This window comes from Hippoglossus stenolepis, chromosome 4 (genome assembly GCF_022539355.2).
Source record: "Hippoglossus stenolepis isolate QCI-W04-F060 chromosome 4, HSTE1.2, whole genome shotgun sequence".
NCBI classification, from domain to species: Eukaryota; Metazoa; Chordata; class Actinopteri; order Pleuronectiformes; family Pleuronectidae; genus Hippoglossus; species Hippoglossus stenolepis.
The window spans coordinates 21,341,228-21,364,360 of record NC_061486.1 but is presented as its reverse complement, the minus strand read 5'-3'; the positions used below and the strand labels follow the sequence as shown (position 1 = coordinate 21,364,360).

At 39.2% G+C, this 23,133-nt stretch overlaps 1 protein-coding gene across 1 annotated transcript; it reads right to left on the bottom strand.

The window, feature by feature from the left end:
- Positions 1–41: 41 nt before the first annotated feature.
- On the bottom strand, positions 42–19,473 carry LOC124851624 (alpha-2-macroglobulin-like). The gene is made up of 36 exons (XM_047339511.1): positions 19,381–19,473; positions 19,035–19,215; positions 18,804–18,960; positions 18,265–18,317; positions 17,781–17,801; positions 16,862–17,027; positions 16,691–16,775; positions 16,435–16,579; positions 15,571–15,688; positions 15,335–15,444; positions 15,078–15,245; positions 14,607–14,834; positions 13,239–13,302; positions 12,953–13,098; positions 10,822–10,971; positions 10,313–10,453; positions 10,135–10,225; positions 8,974–9,142; positions 8,375–8,600; positions 7,588–7,714; positions 7,278–7,399; positions 7,114–7,165; positions 6,710–6,793; positions 5,933–6,109; positions 5,770–5,845; positions 4,716–4,872; positions 4,400–4,474; positions 3,232–3,394; positions 2,947–3,134; positions 2,252–2,464; positions 1,519–1,631; positions 1,239–1,329; positions 1,092–1,160; positions 898–1,003; positions 735–776; positions 42–180 (listed from the first exon to the last, which is right to left on the bottom strand). Exons 1-36 carry the CDS (start codon positions 19,464–19,466, stop codon positions 128–130), a joined length of 4,413 nt encoding a protein of 1,470 aa, XP_047195467.1. The 5' UTR covers positions 19,467–19,473; the 3' UTR covers positions 42–127.
- Positions 19,474–23,133: the final 3,660 nt, after the last annotated feature.

Genomic DNA, 23,133 nt, shown 5'->3' with positions numbered 1-23,133 from the left:
ACAGTGTAAAACACACAGTAAAACATAAGAGAACTAAGTTGGACGTTCACATCACATTATTTTATTCTCCATTAGTTTCACCTCAAACACATACAGTATTTAGACAGAAATGTGTTAAGCATTTGTGTTAAACTGCTCGTTTGTGGGACAACACAGGGACTGAACTCTCCTCTCTTGAAGCTGCAAAAAGAAAAAAAGAATAAATATTAGTATATTATATTCCATGTGAAGTCCAGAGTTGTTGTTGACATCATTACCTCTGCCAAGGAAGTTATGTTTACCTCTGCTGAGTTAAGAGCATTACACAAAAAGAACTGAACAAATTACTATGAATCTTGGAAGAAAGATATGGTATGGGTGAAGGAAGAACCAATACAATTTTGGTGCGGCTCCAGGAACTATTTTTCACTTTCTTTAACATTGTGAGATATTGTGCTTTTCAACATTTCTGTTGATTTCTCAGAGAATAATTCATGGATCTTGATGAAACAAATCTGTTTTTTTTAGGGGACTGATATTTTTAAGTGTGTGCAATTTGGTGATGATTCAAATAAAAATCCAGATGTAGTTAATTTAAATGTGGTTTCAAAAGGGGATTGTTGGGTCTTTGTGGAGGTACTCTATGTTCTCGACTCAGGTCATAGAGCCTCTTGAGAAAGGTTCTGACCAATTGAAGACATTATTACTTTTTGTGGTTGGGTTAGAATGTTCTTGTATCATCATGTATTTTTTACCTGCAGCATAAGTGTAGATATATTCTGTCTCAGCCTGGTCACCTGAGAAAAAGAAGAATAGAAGGACAGATGGATTTTTCTAAAATATAACCTTTCTTCATATATGCTTGATGTGGTCTCTGTAAAGGGACTTGGGGTTTGTGTGTGTGAGTGTCAGAATTACTTGTCTGGTAGTAGTCATACATCTTGACCACGGCTGGCTTCAGGTTCTGCACTGGCAGCTCCTGGATGAGACGTAACCTGTAGTTGATGGGTATGTCCTTTGGTAGCTGTTGGTTAAAAAGAAAAGACAGATGACGCAATATGTAACAATCAGAAAATCCTTATCTCTTGACCCTCACTGTGAATTCCTCTTACCTCCTGGATGTACACCATAACATGATCATCCTTTTCTTCAACACGATTCACCAGCACGGCGCCTTTGAGCTGTGGGGGAGAGGATAATCAACTGGGTTTCTCATCAATAACGGATGTAAACTAGTCTAAGTTCCACTAATAACTCACCTCCTTCAAAGACTGTGGATCTGGGACAAAGCCAGAGAGCATTTTGATGTTCAGGATCACCATGTTTGTATTTTCCTCTTTTCCATGATATCTGCAATAAACCATAAAGATGTGAAGTCCCATACCTTCACCATTGTCCTCACAGTTAGGATATGTTTGAGCATGTTGGCATAACGGTTCATCCACCATCAGGTACACACTGGTATCTACAGAGCATTGTTTAACAAAAATGACAGTACACCTCCATCATTAGTGTAACTTGTGGGAGCAGATTACTTACAGGCATCTTAGCAACAGACTGAGTTTGTTTTTGGCGCCGTCAGCCTCTGTCTTGACCTCAACACTGAAGGATGTGACTTCAGTCGGAGTTGGGATGTTGTAGTTAAGACTAATCTGAGAAACAGGGAGACAAGGGAAAGTCGAGGATTAAAAATACTGAAATAGAATATCAAGAATTTCCTTTGCTCAAATTTATGAAACAGTAGAACCATGTTGTTTTCAAGGGAGTCACATTTACAGATCCTGATTTTAGGTTGTTGTATTAAGGGCTGCTGCACACTACAGGATAATCTGGATGATTTTTGACTTGATTCACCCCTTCTGACAATTCCAGGGGCATCCAGTCTCTGCCGATTATCTGCCCAAATAACCCTGAAGTGTGATGGTTATGCAAAATGATCTTAGTTCTACAGATTGAGTGAGAGCCTCCCCGATCTCGAATCATAAATATCAAATAAGTTTTATTTTCACGATAATTGGCTCCGACAGAAACCCGCATGCAAGTTTTCAGCACTCCAGTTCAGAAGGTGGCGGTAATGGACAACCTAAAAGTTGTTTGCTAACCACCATACAAAGTAGAGGTAGACAAAAAAGAATCACCCAAGTGTGTCTTTGAGATCCGAAGTTTCTAGAATTGCCACTGTGAAAAGGTTTTCTTTAAACATCAAGTCTGTCACTATGTTGAGGTGAGCATTTATCCAACAGAAGCAGTTAGAGCTCCAGTGTTGACTGACCTGTATTGAAGCACATGCGTTGCCCTTCACCTTCACGCTGTACTTTCCTATGACGTCCTGTAGCCTCTTCTCCTGGTACAACAGTTTGTTGTCCCTGTTCACATCAAATGACAGCTGACTACTGGGGGACTGGACCATCACTGTGCTTGAACCCTCTGGATTGAATACCAGAGTGGAGTAAAGAGCCAGAGCCTGAAGAGCCACCACTGTGTCCTGCAACACACATAAAATACTCTGTTACTTTAAATCTTTACACATATAATCACTTGTGTTTACACATACAGCAGGAAGAGGTGGAAGGTCACCATTAAAAAGTAAAAGCTGACAATGGTGCCCCACTGTTATACACTAGTGATTGGGTTGGAAACTTGTGCTGTACTCAAATACTGTAACAGCAGCAGCTAACCCTTGTTGACAGGTAATGCAGCACCGATCATATTTCAGAACTTTGAAAGCAAACATGATTTTCACTATCAGGAATTTAACTGAATTTCATTTTTTTTTAAAAAAACCTATTTGGAATTTTTCAGATAAGATGTAATTCTCTAACCTACTTACAATCTAAATCATAAACTAATTTATGCAAATACAGCGACACACACACACACACACACACACACACACACACACACACACACACACACACACACACACACACACACACACACACACACACACCTCTGTTTGGCTTGTACCTGTGTGGACGAGAAGCCTCCATAATAGTTCTGCTGACCCGTCAGCCATCTGACAATGCGAGAGGTGTAGCCCAGCTCTTCAGCACTGGGCGAGGCACTGAGTTTGGCCAGCATCACATAGGAGCTGATCTCCACAGACAGAGAGGCCGATGTTTCTGTTGCTGTCTGAGTCCAATGGAGGAAACCCCCTAAAACACATCCATCCACAAACATACAGGCATAAGGTCAGCTACAGTGACAGTAAGTGAAGGCAGAACGATTTCCTTGAGGAGGACAGCAGCTCGCCTTGTTTGTGTCCAACTGTGTCAAGGTGCTGCAGGAGGTGAGCACGGGTCTCCATGTCTCCTGCCAGGGTAAAGACGTACGCCAACAGAGCTGTGGTGTAGGTGTTGCTGAGGTCATTGGCGGACTCCTTAAGGCAGGACAGGCTCTTCTTCACCACAGCATCCTGTAATGCATATTTTAGATTGAGAAAGTATGTACAAATACATAACATAAAATTCAGAATTTAGATATTATCACTATAGAGTAGAAAGAGTCTTCAGTTCATCTTCAGAACCACTCAATTAAATAATGAAGAAAGATGCAGAAGTAGCTAAACAACTACCACTGTTGTTAATCACTACAAAGACAGGTCATTATTTTATGAAGCCTACAACACAAACCAAAAGAACTGTTTGTGTTAAGATAGTTTTTTCAATCTGAACTCTCCATGAGGAAAAGTAGCCGTTGTTATAGTTAGGTTAGGTTTATACATTGTAATAGTGCGTATTATATTGTTAATTGTGAATCAGGATTAATTGTGGCACTCACAAAAAACAAAAGTGTATACTAACAGGGTGGCAAGTGGGAAGATTTCAGTTTTTTTACTCATTAGTACAAACAAAACTATTAATAATAAAAAGTGAATTCAGTTTAAATTTGTGTAAAACTTTCTTTGAAAACATTAGCAGTTGGTGAAACAATCAGAGCTTAATACTGTACTGAAACAGATGCCATACAATGGGAAGTATAGGAAGACATTTATGTAGTTTAGTCACAAAACAGTTTTGTGATTGCTGTGTCGAGCAAAGCCACCAGATTTGAAATCTGAGGCTGTCGATCAGCTTGTTACTCAAGTAAAACAGTAGAAGTAATGTTTCCACCAATGCGCATATTGCCAACACAATGTGTGATATCACTTTGTTATCTCAGGTGCAATATTACTATTCATGCACAATAATACTTTCATAGCAGGGTTGTCAGCATAGAACAGGATTAAGTGTTTGACCCCGTCACCCTTTTTGGCATAGAGGGGTGCTTTCACCACATAACTCTTTATTCAAAAAAAGCAAAAAATGATTTGTTTTCTTTATCAGTGGAGAGGCGATTGGTGCACATATATGTTTATCTTGTAATTGCAAAGTTTGGAGTGAAACAGCGTGAGATAAGTTTGGGGAGGGAGTTTACTCACATCAGTGGACGAATTCATCTCCAAGAAACCGGCAGTGATGTAAGCAGTAAGCGTTACTTCATCAGACACACCACCCTGTAGGAAGGGAACAATATTCACATATCGCATCACTGTGTGTGCAACACACAGGGACCCACTTAACAAACATGATTTTGCGCTTGCAGCCACATTCACTTTAATTCCATTAAACAAACGATTTTCACCAAAATATTTTAAATAAAGTACAGCAAGATATTACTCAGTGATAATAAAATGTCTACTCTTCAGTTTCAAGTGATATTTTTTTAATCACAGTCTACAGGTACAAAAAGCTCACCTTCATCCTGTTGTTAAAAAGTTTTCCTGACTGTTCGAAACAGCCATTTTTACGTTGTTTTTCCTCCAGCCAAGTTTTAGATGATTCAATATTCCTTGGGTCAATGTAGATGAAAGATTTTGCTTTGGCAAAAGATCTCAACACGAAAGCAGTCAGCCTGAGGACATCAAAACAAAGTTAGACACGACAAAAGGAAAATAAGGAGACGCACTTGTTCTGTAACACGCTTCATGATACCGAACATAACACAATATGGTATAGGTCATAAGTTTGGCTAGTTCATGCATTAGTTACCAACTAGTGCAGTGCCCGTTCTAAACCTGCCTGTTTGGAATGGCATGTTCTCTTGTCGTGTGTTCTAGAGCTACTTCAGAAATATCCCTTGTCATTAGTGAGTCCTCCTCAGACAGTTCTACAATATACTGTCACTTTGTATTGTTTGTGTGCAGAGCTTTTTATAAACAGTCTATTGTGAAGAGTGAAGTTAGAAAACTTTGTGTTCTTGCTACCTGGTTTATATGCAATGAAGATTATGAATTCAATGTTTTCATAGAATTAAACTGAATTTGATTGATAACTGTTACTTTGTGTTTTATAAACAATCTTAAATGATTTATTGATTTGCTGTTATTTTGTATACATCGCATGTTAGCTATTTCAGAGGTCTGACACAATCTTCAAATCTTGTTGTCATGACGGAGATCAGCACCCACAATCCGATATAATGGAAGAAACATAATCAAATGATCAAAATGATCTGGCAGGACAGATATATTATTGGCCACAGACTGCCAGTTGGCAACCACAGCTGTAGTTTATCTGAGGACTCAGAAGAAGACATGATCAACTCAGTTCACAGACTGGCCATTAGCACACTGCCCGCCCCCAATGACTGCTACAGGGCACTTCCCTGGGCCATTAATAATACACATGCCAAGTGTGATCCCAACAAGATGAACGGTTCCCGAGATATGTGTTCCACATACAGAAACACAGACAGCTGTGGAATAAGTAGGTAGATAAAATAATTCTATGTACATCAGTTATTTCTCACCAAGTGTTCCCTGTTCCTGATCCAAATGTGCTGTAAGCTCCATCAATATGTTTGTAGTTCAGCTGTCTCTGGTAACCTTCAGAATAAAATAAATACAAGCTTATTAGGACATAATGATTCACACCAGTCCCAGATTATTCAGCTAAAGCTAACTGAGGCTCACCGCTTGACAGGAAGTTGGTAGACTTCTCCATGATGGCCGGTGTCAGCTGCTGTGTGTTTTTCAGGTAGTGGAGGATGTAGATGTTGGGGGCCAGGAGCGCCATGTTCTGCTCACCACATCCATACGGCATCCTAAGCAGCCCATCCAGGTTTTTCAGGGCTCGACCCAGGATGTCGCCTGCACAAATACAGTGACTCACTAAACATGTAAATGACTTGACACACTGATATAAAACCATGTTAACAAGCTTCAAACACAGCTGATACAGAAGGCCATGCACTAAAGGAGTTTTGGTATTTTCCCTCAACTGTACTGAATTCTTACATATAGAAATTGTGATCTTTATACAAGTATTATCCTGAAATCACAAGTGCTCCAGTTATTCAACACAAATCTGCACATTTGTGGGAACTGTTGGGTTTCTCTATAAATTTAAGGTCTTGACCTTTTTATGTCATAACCCTTAAAATTGAACTGAACTGAATATCTGTTATTATAATTCATTCTTCATTTTGCCATGGATTTTTTTGTGTGAAGCATTTTGTAACCTTGTTTAGATAGGTGCTATACAAATAAAGTTATTACTTTAATTTTTGACTAAATAACTACTTTCTGTATAATGTATGAAAGTGCCATGGTTGCATTATACAAACAAATGCAATCTCTCAAGAAGGACAATAATATCCAAATGTCCCTTTTTACTATCAATGTCCTTATTTCTGAGGCATCAAGAAAAAGGTGAAATGTTAACTCTGCAAAATGAGTTTATCCGTTTACCCAGAACTGATAGTGAGGCACGAGCTGATCCCTCGATCACATTCTCAGGGAGCTGTAACTCTATTTCCTCTGTCAAAGCCTCTCCTGTGTACAGACAGAGAACAACCACCTTAGAGACAAACTCAAGCCACGGTCAGGATCAAAACAAAGACGTCATTCAGATTTATGAACAGTTAGTGGATCCTGAATCATAGCAGTTCTGATGAAGCAATAAGATCAACACAATGAAACATTGGTCCGTCTTGAAGCACAATAGTTCAAATATTACATTCTTATGGACAAAATGTATGAAAATGCATTTAAGTAATGACTTTTGAAAGATTTGGAGATGCTCTCACTAAACTTGGCAGAAAGGCCACAATAACCAATGTATACTACCTTTTTGCAAGTGGTGGTCTACTTACCTTTTGGACAGAGCAGCAGGTTGTGGGTCTTTGTCATTTCAGTTCCCTCAGCCTGAGAGGCAAAGAGGTAGGGAATAATGAGAGTTGCAGAGTTTCCAACATGTATTTTTTTAAAAAAGGCTTTGGAATAAAGACCATTGCTATTATGTATTAAAGACAACTACCTTTACTATGAGTGGTCGAGTGACCACGTCGATACGGCCTCTTTCTGGAACGCTCACAATCTCATTGCCACAGGAAGTTTGAGATTCCACAGCCTCAGCAGTCACCGACACATTCACAACCCCTTAGAAAAAAAGTTCATTAAACCCTGTTTGAAACTTGATTGAGAATTATCTCAGATCCAATAAATTTCAAAAGTATTTTGCCACTGTGATGGATTTCCCTGATTTCACAGAGATTTAAAAGATGTGGAAACAGGCACAGTAATTCCACCACGTTGGCAAAAGTGTGGATGAAAGCTTGAAGCCTCACCTAAAGCTGTAGGGGACATGTTCCAGCTGAGGGTCAAGCGCTCATTGCCACACAAACAGGATGTGTACTTATCACCAGAGAGGGGGGTGAGGGTGTAATCTAAGGAGTGTGCTGGCGCCACAGAGACCTGTTCAAGAGACACAACAATATCTTTTGAAACTGCTGATGTGAAGCGAATGTGAACAAATGCTCAAACTGCTGCATGTTTCGAGACATACAAACCTGATTCTACGTCTCAGTAACATTGATACTAATAAAATTAGGAATAAACCAAAATGCGTCTGTAAACCAATGTTGATCTTTAAAATTTGCATCTTGCATCATTGTATATATCAACTGTTTAAATGAGAAACATTAGATGCTTGTTTAATTCATAACTAATTCATAAGGTGTGATGTATATTCATTAGTGTACAGATGAATTCAATATATATTAAAGGGCATCATCAACATTGCACTATATGTGTAGGAGGCCCTCAGGGTCTCCACAGAAGGGTGAGTGAAGTATTTTGAATCTCAATTGTTCATAACAGTTATTAGAAAAAAAATAAAAATTGTAATCAAATTAAGATTTCACCATGAATTTGGCTACATAAAGTAATTTCAACAACCCTGCAAAACATTCCCTTCAACCTCACGTTTGTGTTTAGTGCCAACTCGTAAATGTTTGCAGGCGAGAGATAGAGAACATAAAATCTGCTAAACATCAGAAAGTTAATGTTGTCATTATGATGCTAGATTGTTGCTATGCTGACATTAGTTTACAGGCTATTTAAAACTTCCTTTACCATGATGCAGCTGGAAAGGTAGTTGAAGATGGTTGCCTTCAGTTCAAAGTGCTCCCCCCGGATGATGGAGTAGGGCATCGTGAGCTCGAGGAAGAATGGCTGGAAGACAGTGATATTTTTACGAGGAGCCAAGCCAAAACCCTGAGGGGACAAACAGAAAGCCTCCGTCTCCCAGGTGGTGATGGTATCAGGGACAAGGAGGGACACATCCTTCGTTCCAGATGCTCTGGATTAACAAATACACAGAGACACAGCGACTGTGAGCTAGAAAAACTTAGAAAATTGACAAATTTGACAATAAAATCGTCATTGCAGATAAACCAGGTAGGTTGAACACAAAGTTTTCTAAATTCCCTCTGCACCATACAATGTTCATAAAAAAAGTTCTGCACACAAAATACAAAAAATTAACAGTATATTGTAAAACTGTTTGAGGTGGACTCACTAATAAGAAGGAATAATTCTCTGGCATAATATAATATAATATAATAAATAGTTTGCAGGGAAAAAGCAGAAAGTCAGAAAGAAAAACTCAGTTACACATCCAACAATGTAATAATGTAAAGTCATACTAATATTTGATTCATATACAAGCTCACCCAACTTCCACCAGGTCCCATATCCAAGTCTCGGGGAAGAAAGTACGGACTGTCTCTATAGCTGGAAGAGGAGAGTTTCGGGCACCATGACCTTCAGGCACGGCCATATTCCCTTGTTCTTCCATTACGTCCATTCGGGTCATTACAGAAACACTGTGATATGCAACAACTGAAAAGAAACCAGAAAATATTCAACTAGAAAGACAGAAGTAACCAGTGGTGGGATATAACGTAGTAAATTTACTTAGTTACTGTACTTAAGTACATTTTTCATGATGTGTACTTTACTGAAGTAGATTCTTTTTTTTATGTTGTAATCAATGAGAGATCTGTATCTCTGAACCAATCAGGACATGCAGGAAACATTAGACACTGCCTCTTTTAACACCAGCAAAGCTGCAGATGGAAAATGGATTTGACCAGCCATTATGATGAATAGGCAAATGGTTGAGAAAGATGGCAACAGATATGTCGATGGGAAAGTTTACCTATATTGTTAAAGGACAGAAGTATGGATCCTTGTCATTTCCTATCTTAAAAATGGTGATGTTGGTTATCTCATTGATCCAGAGGATGATTAACAAATACAAATAAAGAGAGCGGACTGTTGGATGTCCGGAGCATGGGGGAGCCCTGTTAAGTGTTAAATTGCTAATGTGTACTATCATTAGTTAGCCACTTATTATATTGTGTTTGTATTATGTGCTGCTGATTGTCATTATTTTCTTTTTCCTATTATTAGATGCGGGGTGGGGTGGCAATGTTGATTAAATAAATTGGTATTATTAATGTACTGATATTGTAGTGGGTGGGGGTTCAAGGGGCAATGGTGTGTCTATAATATTGTTAAGTATATGTGGAAAATCAATAAATAAATGTAGGAAAAAAGTAATGATGAATAGGCTTCACACTTTTACTTTCAATAATTTACAACTATTTAAATGAAAGTACTTACTTATACAAGAAAAAGTAGAAACAATAGAAATGCTAATGTGGTCCTCTTACTTTTACTTGAGTTTATTTTATTTTATTCATTTATACTGTTACTTGAGTAAAATGTTTCAGTACTTCCTCCACCATTGGCAGTAACACTATGAATTGTTTTATTGCACGTAATCCAGTATGTGTTTCTTAACAGTGCAGAACAGTTAGCATACTTACCATGGTGTTCTTGGTGGTATTCTCTTCCTCTGAAGTTGAGGCATGGAGGCATTCGGATAAACAAGTTTGTAGCCATCTTCAGTCCAACGTTCTAGACATTCGAACAACATACAACCATTAACTGCATGTAAAAAAAAATGAAATCCTTTATTATGACGGTATCTGTATGTGGATTTACCTGGAAAACTGTAAATGCATCAGTACTCTCAGCAGGACGTGGATAAATGTATCTTCTTGGTCTCACCCGCAAGCATTCTACTGCATCATTTACATCATATGGAATATAAGACGCTTTGGTGACAGGCAACAAGTCAAAAATCTGTAAAGAAAAAAAGGTTGAAAGCTTGAAACTGCTGCATGAAGATCTGATGACTGTATTCCTGGATTTAGGGCAGTTTCATCTCAAAAGGTGGATGTCAAGTACAAAACACTCATTATCTAGTTCACGAGCGGTATGGAGACATGTTAAGGGTTTTTCTGTTGTTTTATTACGTCTGAAGATAGGTCACTAATCAGCTACACTGTTTACCCCTGAAACTCCAAAAGTGTTTTGTGGATTCAAACACTTCAGGACATAAAGCCATAGCCTCTCGGTAACTGATATTTTAAATGGTGGAAAAGATTTTGCAGAGGAGTACTAGAATAAAACTCCAGGATGTCGGCATCTATTTGTAGAGTAGCAGTTACCTTGTCTGCAGTCAGACCCTTCCCTGGCCTCATGATGAGGACGCTCTGGTCGACAGCGCTCACTCCACACAGGGAGTCTGGTTGGGCCTTCAGCTGCATGGTGGTCTCCTCTCCTGGGACTGCTGAGCATGGAAGAAACTCCAGCGACACCTGACAAACACAGAAAACACACATCCCACCATCTGGTCATTATTGGAATAAGACTAGAGTCTATAATATTGATAGTGGGACATTGATGTATATTCTACCCAAACTTCTTAAAATGTAAAACAAATGTCAAACAAACTTAAGGAGCTGGTGTTGGGACATGGTTTTTGTGAAACCACACTTAGGCCTACATGTGCCGTCAAAAGCCTGAAGCCGCATGTCCCTTTGTCCTGGAGAAAACCAGACCCTCCAGGACTCAGTCTCCCAGGGACACAGGTTTCAACTCCTATTGGTCACTGTGGGTCCCATGACCTGTGAGGTCACCGGGCCAATATAAGGCCTGTTCCCACTCTCTTCTACCTCTTTTCTACAATCCTTCCGAGGGGAGAAGGCATCCAGTCTCTTTCCCTCCAACTCTTCGAGAGGAGCACAAAGGTGCAGCTTCCAGCTCATCTCACCAAGGAAACCTCCTCGCAACCCAAGCTCTACCAACCTCCTAGCAGCGACGCGATGTCCTGCAGGAAAACTTCAACCAGCAACTGAGCTACACAGCTCAACAGACCCACAAAGGCAGGAGCCACAAACCAGCAAGACGACTTCACAAAACTGCGATCTGCACAGCAACTCTTTTTCCCCTTTCCACGGACGGGTAACACAACTGGGCTTAATAATTATACTAGGCGAAGCAAAGCCTGTTTATTCGATTCTGTGTGATGTTTATAAGTTTCATTTATGTTGCTGTGATATTGTGGTTACAAGTGATTTTGAAAGTTAATGTTAGTTATGTTCTTCAGTCCTTCCTTGCATGCATCTAGTAACTTTCTCTAATTTGGCACACACACAGACACACGCATAACTCTTCACCTAATTATCTCTACAGGTCGTAAATATTCCAATAGGGGGGGAAGGGTGTTATCATTTTGGCCAGCCGCCATTTTGAAAGAACGCTGACTCACACAGACACACACACATACATACTCACATTATTGCAAAACACTGGTATGTGTTCCGGAGGGGAGTGGCCACATGGCAGATTGACCTGTCGGAGTTTGCTGTATAAATGAACTCATGATGGCTGATGTCCTGTATTTTAAAGCTTGATCAAACTTCAGGACAGATGTAGAGAGCTACAGACTTGACTGCTGACAGGGGGGATTGTGCACTTTTATACACACTACAGTTTGGGTTATGCCAAACTATGGTGACTTATTCCACACATGAACACCAGAGAACATGGTGGTGACCTGCATATGCTGTTGGCACGCTTTTGTTGAGGGCAGTCCCATGCAGCAAAACCAATGTTTGGTCTCAGTTATTAAGGATATTACGAGCTAAAGTCTCCACTGCCTGTTGTGCTCAGGCTGGTTCTTCCTTGTGGTGATGGAGGAGGTCAGAGCAGCATAGCTGTCATAAATGATCTAGTCTCTGTGGATTGGCTGACTGAGGTGTTGATCTGCACTTTCTGGCTTAAGATGAGGGACATGAATCATGACACAAGTGAACTTGTCGTCCACAGATCACAACACAATATGTCTGGTTTGTCACTGAACTCAGGTAAAAGTAATTCATCTGATGTGAGTGTGGTTTTTCTACATGAACACTTTATATCAGTGCTTCTACAAGTGCCATCTAGCTTATTGATTTATTGATTCATAAATGCTCATTGTGGCCTTTCAAATCTAATTCCCTTTTTGATTTGTATTATTGGCCATATTCTAATAAGAAGCCTTATTTTGATCCGCTCCCATTTGCTCAAATTCTCTGTCCTCTCCTCCTATAGGACAGGGCTGCATATGCACACACACACACAAACTGAGCGGTAACACAGATAAAGAGTTGAACTTGTTGACTACTTTCTCAAACTGGCTTGCTACTCCATACCCTTGTGGAAAGCCTGGGTACATATCCACATTATGTAGCAAACACTTTCTGCACCTACATCTGACAAGCGCAGCTGGTGCCTCATGTTTTCTTCTATACTGACCTTGTGACTGAAGCACTTCTCTACGGAGAAGTCAGCACTGTGAGCGATCACAGTCTCACTGGGGAGGACGGCGTATGCCAAGACCTGGACTTCTGGCGACATTTCTGGATGCACATTCAACTCAAAGGATATTCCACCCTCAGTCACTAAAAGGTGAAGTTAGAGACAACAAGTATCATCCACATGTCTCCATGTAATACAACAGCAGTACAAGTATATTTTCATTCCATGTATATCTCAAATATAAGATTTTCCAGACTCTTGATTAAAGCCCGTCTCTGCTCACCCGGAAGGTCTTGAACTTCAATCTGTTTAAATCCTTGCATGATAATGGCTCCTCTGGATAAGACCTAGAGAGTTTGTGACAAAATGGCAGAATGAATTAGTCATGCAAAAATAAAACCTCATTCCCTGGCACAATAGATCAGTGGTTCTCAACTGGTCTGGCTTCGGGGCCCACCATCACCCCTTAATGACAAGCCGTGACACAAATCGAGGAAAATTTTCAACTTCTCAAATTTATTTAATGAAAAGATGGTGCAGTTTGAACCTGAAATAGTACAGAATATGTGTATGACAACACAAAAAGTTAAAAGTTTAATGAAAACGCGAGCAGGTGGCGATGCTAGAGAGGGGACTATTCCCTTTTACACTCAATTAGCTGCATTTTAATAAAAAACCCAAAAGTGCATCTTAAGGACACAAGGTAAAACAACATATATAACAATTCAGTAACTTCAGCCTTTTTTTAACAGACTCAACAGTGCTTTCATGCACAAACATGAAATAAAAAAGTCCAACTACATTACATTTCATTTAGCTGACGCTTTTATCCAAAGCGACTTACAATAAGTGCATTCAACCATGAGGGTACAAACCCAGAACAACAAGAATCAAGAAAGTACAATTTCTTCAAAAAAGCAAAACTACAAAGTGCTATAAATAAGTGCCAACTACTGAGAAGTAGTTTCAAAAAGACTCCTCACACTCCTTAACAAAACTGTTAAGGAGTGTGAATAGACTGCACTCCGCTGCATAAAAAAAATCCCCTTAAAAATAAAAGCACAGGATTTTTTTCTTAACATTTGTTTTTGCCCAGGCACTGAAAACGGGTCCTGACCCACCAGTTGAGAATCACTGCAATATATTACAAGTTTATATCAAAGGTTTTTTGATTTAATTTAATGAACATTTATTTATAATCGAAATTTATTGAGGGAGGTCCTCATTTGAAATTAAGTCAATTGAGGGGATACAATAAAATACACATAAACAGATACAGTGAATAAATTAACACAGTAAATATGATGCATAGAGAATACAGAACATAAAACAATTCAAGTAAAATCAAGTAAAACACATTAATAAGATAAAGCTAAATGGCTGTCAAGCATGCAAATCCCCCTAAGACACTTTGCAATGAGTTCCAGGCATTAGGCGCAAAGAAACTAAAAGCAGTTCTAACAACCTCTGTACAAATGCGAGGGGCCTGCAATGGAAGCCATTCATTTGAACACGTTTGATATCTGAACTGATCCTTTAAGTCAGATGTCAAAAACTGATATGAATGTCATTTTAAAATACATTTTCCATGTCCATATTTGTGTGAAAAACATCTTGTGATAAGCTGAGAAATAGTTCACTGACAACTCACCAGGTAGATCACCATTACGGAGGCCCCTGTCTCTCCAACGACAGTGTATTTGATGGAGATCTCTTCTTGTGTGTCACAAGACAGTGGATTTGTCTTCTTCACCACCTCCAGGGAGCTGACTGTTTGGGTGTCAGCAGAGAGAGGTTGGGTCATAGACACTGAGTGATGGCCAGTCTCGTAGTATCGAGTTCTATAACCAGAGTAGCCCAGTGTTGGTGTATTACTAACCTAGATCATAGAAAAGAAACACGATGAAGTGGAGGAAGACTTTGGAAAGTGAGTTCAGTTATCATAGAAAAGCTAAATGTCAAGGTAAAGACACAGTTCCTGTTGCAATATGGCCACTATACAATGGAGCACCCATGATCCGCTGCTGTACTTTTAGATAACACCTTAGCTTCTCACTCTTGGGCCGTGTTGTCATTGTCATGAAGGTGATTTTATGTGGCTGACGAGTTATCTCGTACTTACGTGAAGGTTGATCTCCCCATTGCGTTCAGCTGTGGAGAATGAGAAAGTGGCCACACCATCGCTGTCAGTGGTGAGATTCTGCAGCAGACGTGAGGACCACCTCTCACCTTCAAACAGGAAGACCTGCATGTCAGCTATGGGTGTATCATTGAAGTGAACCACTTTCACCTGTTAGGGGCAGAGCATTGTGTCAGTGAGGATGCACATCGCTTTGGTCGAATGACAGTGACGACGTCAAGGGAAAAATCTGCACTTACTTTTCCTTCCACATTTGATCCTTTGTCATAAATCTTGGGTGTGTCGATGAACATCAGCTTTCCAATAACATATGAAATCTGCAGTCTCTTCATTTGTTGGAGTGAAATACCTATAATGGAGTCCTCCATGTTACAAGGATGTATGTAACATGTTGTTCAAGTAACATACTGTATAAATTTGCTACAAAATATCTCTTTGATGTATGAATAAAATATCAAATATGACAAAGACATGCCTGTCCCTTCCTCTTCCACTTCAACAGTCAGATCCAGGTAATCTTGTAGCACCTTTTGGTCGAGTTTTGTGAAAGTTGTCATCTTGAAGGTAAAAGTGGCACAACTTTTCTTTCCCGTCTAAAATCACAAATGAAATAAGATTAGATGGATTTAATTCAAATTTAAACTCCTTTCATTCATTCAGTTTTCACTTAACGTAGTTTCTCAGTATTTACAGTCTGAGGGTCATGCTCTTCTCAGACAACTACGTTCTGCAGAGTGACATGCAAGTTTAACCTGACAAATGTTCGGAGCACCAAAGTAACCACCTAATAACCATTAACAAATGCCATCGTAATTAACGTGAGTATTTAGGACTGAAACTGCCAAAACAAAAAAGGAATAAATAAATAAATCATTAAAAAATATCAATAATAAACATAAACATAAATAAATAAATATAAACAATACATACAGTTTGAAAACATGAATGTAGTACATAAATAAATATCTATATATACATGCATTTTTTGATTTTTTTGATTTTCACGATTATTTATTTATGTCCCTAACATCCACTAACATTAACTGGCGGTAGGTATTAATTAGTGTGGTAGAACAAGGGATATTCTCCATTTTGTCCTATGTTCTAAAAAGGGAAAGCGTTTAGTTAAAAAAGGCAAAAGGCATGTTAACGAGGTGGGCGGGGTTGACTCAGTCTAATGCTGGCATTTAAGAATAAAAAATAAATAGATGAATCAATAAGTAAATGAATAAATGATATTTGAATGAAGTACATGTCACCTTCCCCACACTGATACACAGAAAAACACAGTTACACTTTGCTTCTTGTTCCTGCTGAGAGATGATTCTGTCAACTGTACCTCCTTTGTCTCCTCGTAGCATGGGGGTGTTATATCAGGCAGTCCCTCTGGATTATCAGGAGTAACTATAGCAAAAAAATAGCGACTAAGAGGTCGGCAGACCTTTACTTTGACACTGCCTGGCACAGGTTGTCCATATGTATACCTAAGAAACACATTGTGATTGTTGAAAAGGAGACATCCAATCACCAACTGGATCTTATTCAGAGTTACAGTATTTTGAGAGTGCACTTGTCAAGCAAAGGATTTGACTTACTTTGCACATATTTCAGCTTTTATTTCTTCCTGCTCAATACTGACGACATCAGCTGCCGTTATTTTTGCATCAAATTTAGGCAAAACTGTGGATGAAATATGGTTGTTACACATTATTGCTACATTGCGGGTAGATGGAAATGGGATTTTTTTTTAAATAGCCATAACTTACCATATTTCTCCACCTTGAAACTGTGATATATTTTATCCTGGCCAACGGTCACAATAACCTGGTAGATTCCTTCCTGGGCCTCAGAGTTCAAGGAGTAAGAAAGTTGCAGTATGCTGCTATCGGCTGTTTTATTCAGCCACTGTGCAACTCGGTTATCATTAGAATCCTGTTTCATAAAATAAATGGGAAGGAACATGTGTTTATGACACAAAAATGCAACTCATGTAAAGGGATGTCACACAGAAATACAGCGCTCAACATGCTGCTCAGCATTTCATTTGTTTCTATGTCCTCTCTTCTGCCTCTCTCTGGAGCAGCCCGGCGGAACAGGCTGTTTTCGCATGCCTCATTCATTATTTATGAGCCCCTCCTCAGAAGCTGGACTGGTATCGGCTGAATGGGGTCGCGAGAAGATTGCGATTCCATGATGACATCACACGGAGAGGAGGTACGAAACGTAACGTTCCTGTAACATATTTCTTAGAATGGACTGAGTTAAAAAGTCCGTGGAGTGACTGTTTTCATACTTTGAGGGTCCCTACTGACCCCCTTCAAGTAATTAGTAAAAGCCCAGAAAATGTATTTTGCACAATGTGGGCCCTTTAAAAAGGAAAAGGCACAAATATGTAAAAAGATTTAACTTTCATCATTGTTGTAACAGTTGTTCACATGTAAACCCTCTTGTTTCAGTGAAGCCAAATTTAATAGGTTGGTAGCAAAATCTTTAAAACTTAATTTACTCTTAAAGTTTTAGAATTTTGAAATACTGACATAAAACATTTTGTTGGCTTGTTCACTCAGCTCTTGGGGCACTTGATGATTTTGGGAGGTTTACATTTTACCAATATGTTAAACTCCTCTACTTCAGTATACAGTGTGATAACGTGTGAGTGTATTATAGTGTGGATGTTAGACTTACCTCAACTTCAATTATATTGTACTGCAAGAGAAGAAAGAAAGAAACAAAGAGAACTTTGTTGAAAGACAGGTTGCTTTACATTGATCTCATCATGCAGTGTCCAAACAGGGTGGGTAGGAAATCAACAACACAATAGTATCGAGCAGCTAAAGCTCTGATGTGTGGCTATCAATTATCTAATGCAGTGTTTTATTTTCTTCAATAACATGTTGCGATATGAGAAACTAGTGTTAGCGGCCTGCAGGTCTATAGACTCTGCAAACAGAGTCCTGCTTGTACTATTGACCCTTCATCAGGAGCTGACCGATTAGAGACATACAGTAACTGTGGTTAAAGGGCAAATCTATGTCTGTCACTTCATTACATAACTGATGTTCAGTTTAACCCAGTCAACCAAATTAAACCTGCACCGTTGTCACACAGAATCACTGATACTGTGGTTTGTGAGTGGAATCTACAAGATGGAGACAGTTCAAATACTCACCAGCCGATTGGTGGGTCTCATCCTGCTGTCCAGTGTGACGACTCTGAAATGCACTGAGAAATTCAAAGAGGTTACATGAGGCTTTTGCTAAATATCCTGACAGGCCACTTAAACTGCGGTCTGCACAGAGCTGATAATGTTACTATCTGTTACTGTTTGGCTTTAAAATCATTCTCTCTGTTATCTCTCTGTTTCTGATTCCCTCAGGAAGCCACCAAACACATCAGACCCGACTTGAAATGAAAATACCAGAGTAAAATTAAAGCAAAACGTGATAAAACAAGATTAAATGTATTTTCTTTATTGATCTGTCAGATATTTAGTCTGTCGCCATCCGCCACGATTATTCTATCCATACATAAAACGAGTCAGCTCGGAGATCAGGTGAGAGCCAGGTGTTTCCCATCACGCCCTGAGGCGTTGACGAGTATCTGCAGTCCCTGACCCCAAACACTCCATTGATTTTAAAGGAGAAAGCTGTCTATAACTGATATACAGCATATTGCGCACAACAACATAGATCATTAGATCAAAATTACTTGTTTGTCCAGGGAGGTAGATGGGTTTATCTGTTTGGACAAACGTCATCGGTTGGTAGACAGTGGCCTTGACTTTCCTCACTTCTTTTGAGTAAAATGTGTCGCCTTTCACCTCCACCTCAAAGTTGTACACCTCTTGATTCTGCACCAGGGGAACCTGTCAGAGAAATATGTGTTAATACTGAATAAATGAACATGTCTTCTGAATCAAAGCCTTTCTCATGAGCTGACCTTAAAATCAACGCAGTCATGAAACTCCTGACTGGAAGATTTTCTCAGAAGGGTTGTGTTCATTTCAGCAGAAATCAGAGTGATGGTCATGTCCAGAGTCTCGTTGGGCTTCAGGAGACTCGCACAAAATTTGGTTTCAGCTCCAGCCTCAAGAACTGCAGGGATGGCTACCATGTAATGCCTATAGACACAGAAACATACACACATGCCATTGGGCAGCCTGTCACACTGGATCTCACACGCAGGGATAACCAACCCAAACTTCTGTAGCAAATCAACAAGATCGAAACCCTAGTTCGAAAAGAAAAGTACACACACAAAAAAAAAAAATAACAGGCAAACTTACGGTTCTGCCAGGACTTGAGCGAGACACATGCAGCTCAAGAGGACACAGAGTGTCCATGTCCACATCTGAATCCCAGGATGACCCATGACTGACTGAGATGATCCTCACAGTCAGTGTCTGTTAAATAGCCACTGATACAGAACCCCCGCCACGCCACCCTCCAAACACACACACACCCACACACAGACATATCCACACACACACTCTCATGCAACTGCTCTATTTAATTTCCAGTAAGTCTTGACTCATAAGTCAATCATTTATAGACTTAGCATATAAGACTGTGTCAGAGATGCCTTTAAATATATTTAATATTGTGTATTACGGTCTGACTAAAGTGATATTTCACAGAGGGTTGACCTGAGAGAGCTAACGGCCTCTGCTGTGGTGCGATAGATTCGATGTTTTGTGTCTGGTGTTGCGATAAGATGAACATTGAGAGAACCCACCACTCTCATGAGGATTATTGGCATAATGACGTATCGTGACCTCGACTGATATTGGTACAACACTGAAATGCTTCTATTGTGCCTTAGGTTTTTTTTATTTGACCGTCAGCATGCACGTTAGACCAAGAATCTTCTCATCTTATTCATCAGACTTCTGTGCAGAGGATTTTCCCTCATCAGTCTCACTACTGTTAAGTCAAATAAGGTAAAGTTTAATATTCAAAAAGTATATAAGTTCAAAACTACAAAAAGAAAAAAATAGGTTCTGCAGGACCAAATTATAACAAGTGACAAACTAGAAATGATCTCACATCATTTATAAAAAAGATTTTACGTTGTGGTGAACACAAAGCAGGAGCTGGAACATCAGAACAATATTCTTACTCGGTGTAGATGTTCTAAAGCTATTATATTGTGTAAGTGTTTATCTTGTACATTTTCCTGTAACTCATTGTCAGAGATGCTGTTGTATTATTGAGTAAAACTGAAAGACAAACTCCTCTGCTAGCAATGCGAAAAGACTGAATTTCTTTTTTAGTGTGTTTACAATTACTTAAAAACCTGCGTACATCCAATAATTTTGGTGTAAAAGAAGGATACCTCAGCTGCAGGTATCCTTGTTGGGTTCTGCAATGTTGCCCTTTACCCAGCGGGGGATGTTTGGTTTTGGCATGCTAACATCTCTGACTCAGGCCAAAGTAGACTTTTTTTCACCAGAAAGTAAACCTGTGGACTGATAAAGTCCTCAAACTTTGCTGATGGATTACAACACACAAAGCAATGTGCGATCTATTTAAAACATTCAAACTATTTTTATTTGCTAAAGTCTTTATAAAACATAGACATATATATGCAACTGAAATGAATATGCATGCAATTCATGCAGGCACTGATTTGTATCTGCATGAATCAGCCCCCTTCTGTTCGCAACTCTCTGCAGCTGCTTCGGCATATAAGACCTAGAACAGGATCAAGTCTGATCCAGGTTACACTCAGATACAAGTACATATAATCTGAAGGTAAACAGCGACTTTGATGACAAAGTCTTCAGGTTACTTTTCATACACACTGGTAAAAAAATTACAATTACGCAATTACAGCCCCAGATCTGATCTAGCAAACAGGTCCTTTTTGACACATGCTCTTCTGTTGCATATAGTTTATTCTGTTCAAACAGGAAGTTAATTATTGCAAAAGAGAGAGAGCACAAGCGCAGCCTATTTTTGAGTAAAAGCAAAAACTAAACCAAACACGTTGTGTAACACCTATTGGAGTGGAATTTTTCTTTGAGATTATCTGCTGCACCTCTGGTTTACCTTCGACCCTGAGAGACTTGTAACATGTTGAACACAAACCGTGAAACTGCTTTAATATGAGCAGCTTAGCATCTGCTGATCTTTTAAATTTACACTCACCCACAATATCACTGAGGTCTGCAGATCAGATGCTTCTGGAAGTCCTGAGAAGGAGATCAGACCCTTTCGGTTGTTTCTCCTCCACATGAGGACCTCACCATAGTCTCTGGCTTTTAAAACAGGTTGAAACTTGTATTTATGTGATTTTATTTTATTTTACTATTTAGTTTCTACTTTATTGTTTAATTTAATAAAATGTATCTTCCCTGTTTTAGCTGCACAGCACTTTGGTCAACGTCTATTCATGAAAAATTAACTTCTTTCTCACAAATTGTGCAAACTGTGGGTTTATGAATTCAATTTAGAGGAAACATACTAGGTTGTAGTGATGTGGTTCAGGCTGTGGGCAGTGCTTGTCAAAACAGTTAAAAAGCAGATTTCCTACTGCATTATGTAACCGAATTGGATGTCTTAGAAAGAGATCTTACTTACCTGATTGTTAACCAACACCGACAACATCACCTTGGAGCTTTCACCCAAAGTATCAACAATACTACCAGGATAAACATGATTGATCCCCACAATTATGCTTATCTCTTAAAAGACGGTTCCCCATAAATACGAAGATCAGTGCACAAGTGAATACAGAGACGTGTGTTAAAATTTGAAAAATATAAAAAATTTTACTTGGTCAGAAGTTCATTTTTTAAGACAATTCTGTATTATTCCTTTTTTATAAAAAAATATATTTCAATACCAGATATACACAATTGGAAAAATAGAAACCTTCTAGAGAAGCATACATTACGTATTGTTGAGGTAGGTCAAAAACAACAAGGGCTATTGCAGGGCAAGTGATCGCAACCTCAGTGCAAAACACACACAGCAAACAGCAAAGAAAAAGAAGGGGAAAATCTAAAGAAAGGTAAATCACACTAAATAAACAAATGCCTAAGGGTTAAAGACACACTCCTGCAATATCCTATGCCGCCATCACCACCACTAACTCATCAACTCTGTGCTTTTAATCCATCTGTTCACATACACAAGTGCAAAGAAAACCTTAATTTGATGCCACTAAATGCATAACGAAATATAGTAAATGCTGCAACTTAGGGCAAACAAAAAGTAAACTAACATAAAACTAACTATAAGGCAAGACAAGAGTGGTAGCATTTCATCTCGGCTGTCCGTAAATTCCCACGACCCCTAAAGTAGCATCGAATAGCTATTAACATGGTTGTTGTGATCCGATAACAAGTGGACAGCTCTGAGTGCATGCGTTCACACCTGACATTAAAATGTGGCCCATGTGCCTCGTGATCGGATCTTAGATCAGATCTCACCTCCCCGCTCTACACAAACAAACATGGAGGTCATTTCTGTTGAAGACCAAGTTATATTGTTTTTACCCAGTCTGACTACACAAGTGTGTCAGTGTGTGTGTGTGTGTGTGTGTGTGTGTGTGTGTGTGTGTGTGTGTGTGTGTGTGTGTGTGTGTATATATATGTGTGTCAGTTTTAGCACAAGTGAGTGAAAGAGAGTTAGAGAGACGAGTGAGGAGTGTCTGAAAGGGATGAAAGGTGAAAGGGATCTATTGGCAGAAATTTTATTTAAAAAAAAAAATAATCCTGGTAATGTTTTCACTAGTGTGTTTCATCTAAATTGTACAATTTGTTGATTTCTTTACCCTAGAATGAGCCCTTAATATTAAAAAATACTTTACATTTACATCAGGAGTAGGTCCTCTCTATAGAGGCCACCTTGTTTTTTACAGTAGCCCAAACTGGACAAACTAAACACTTTTTGAGATTTAATGATAACTGAAGGCTACCACTGGAAGGGGAGGGTGAGGTGGGGGTATTTAGCTGCAACATGCAACTTCACCACAAGAGGTCACTAAATTCTACACACTGACCCTTTAAGAAAAGTATCGATCATTATGTGGT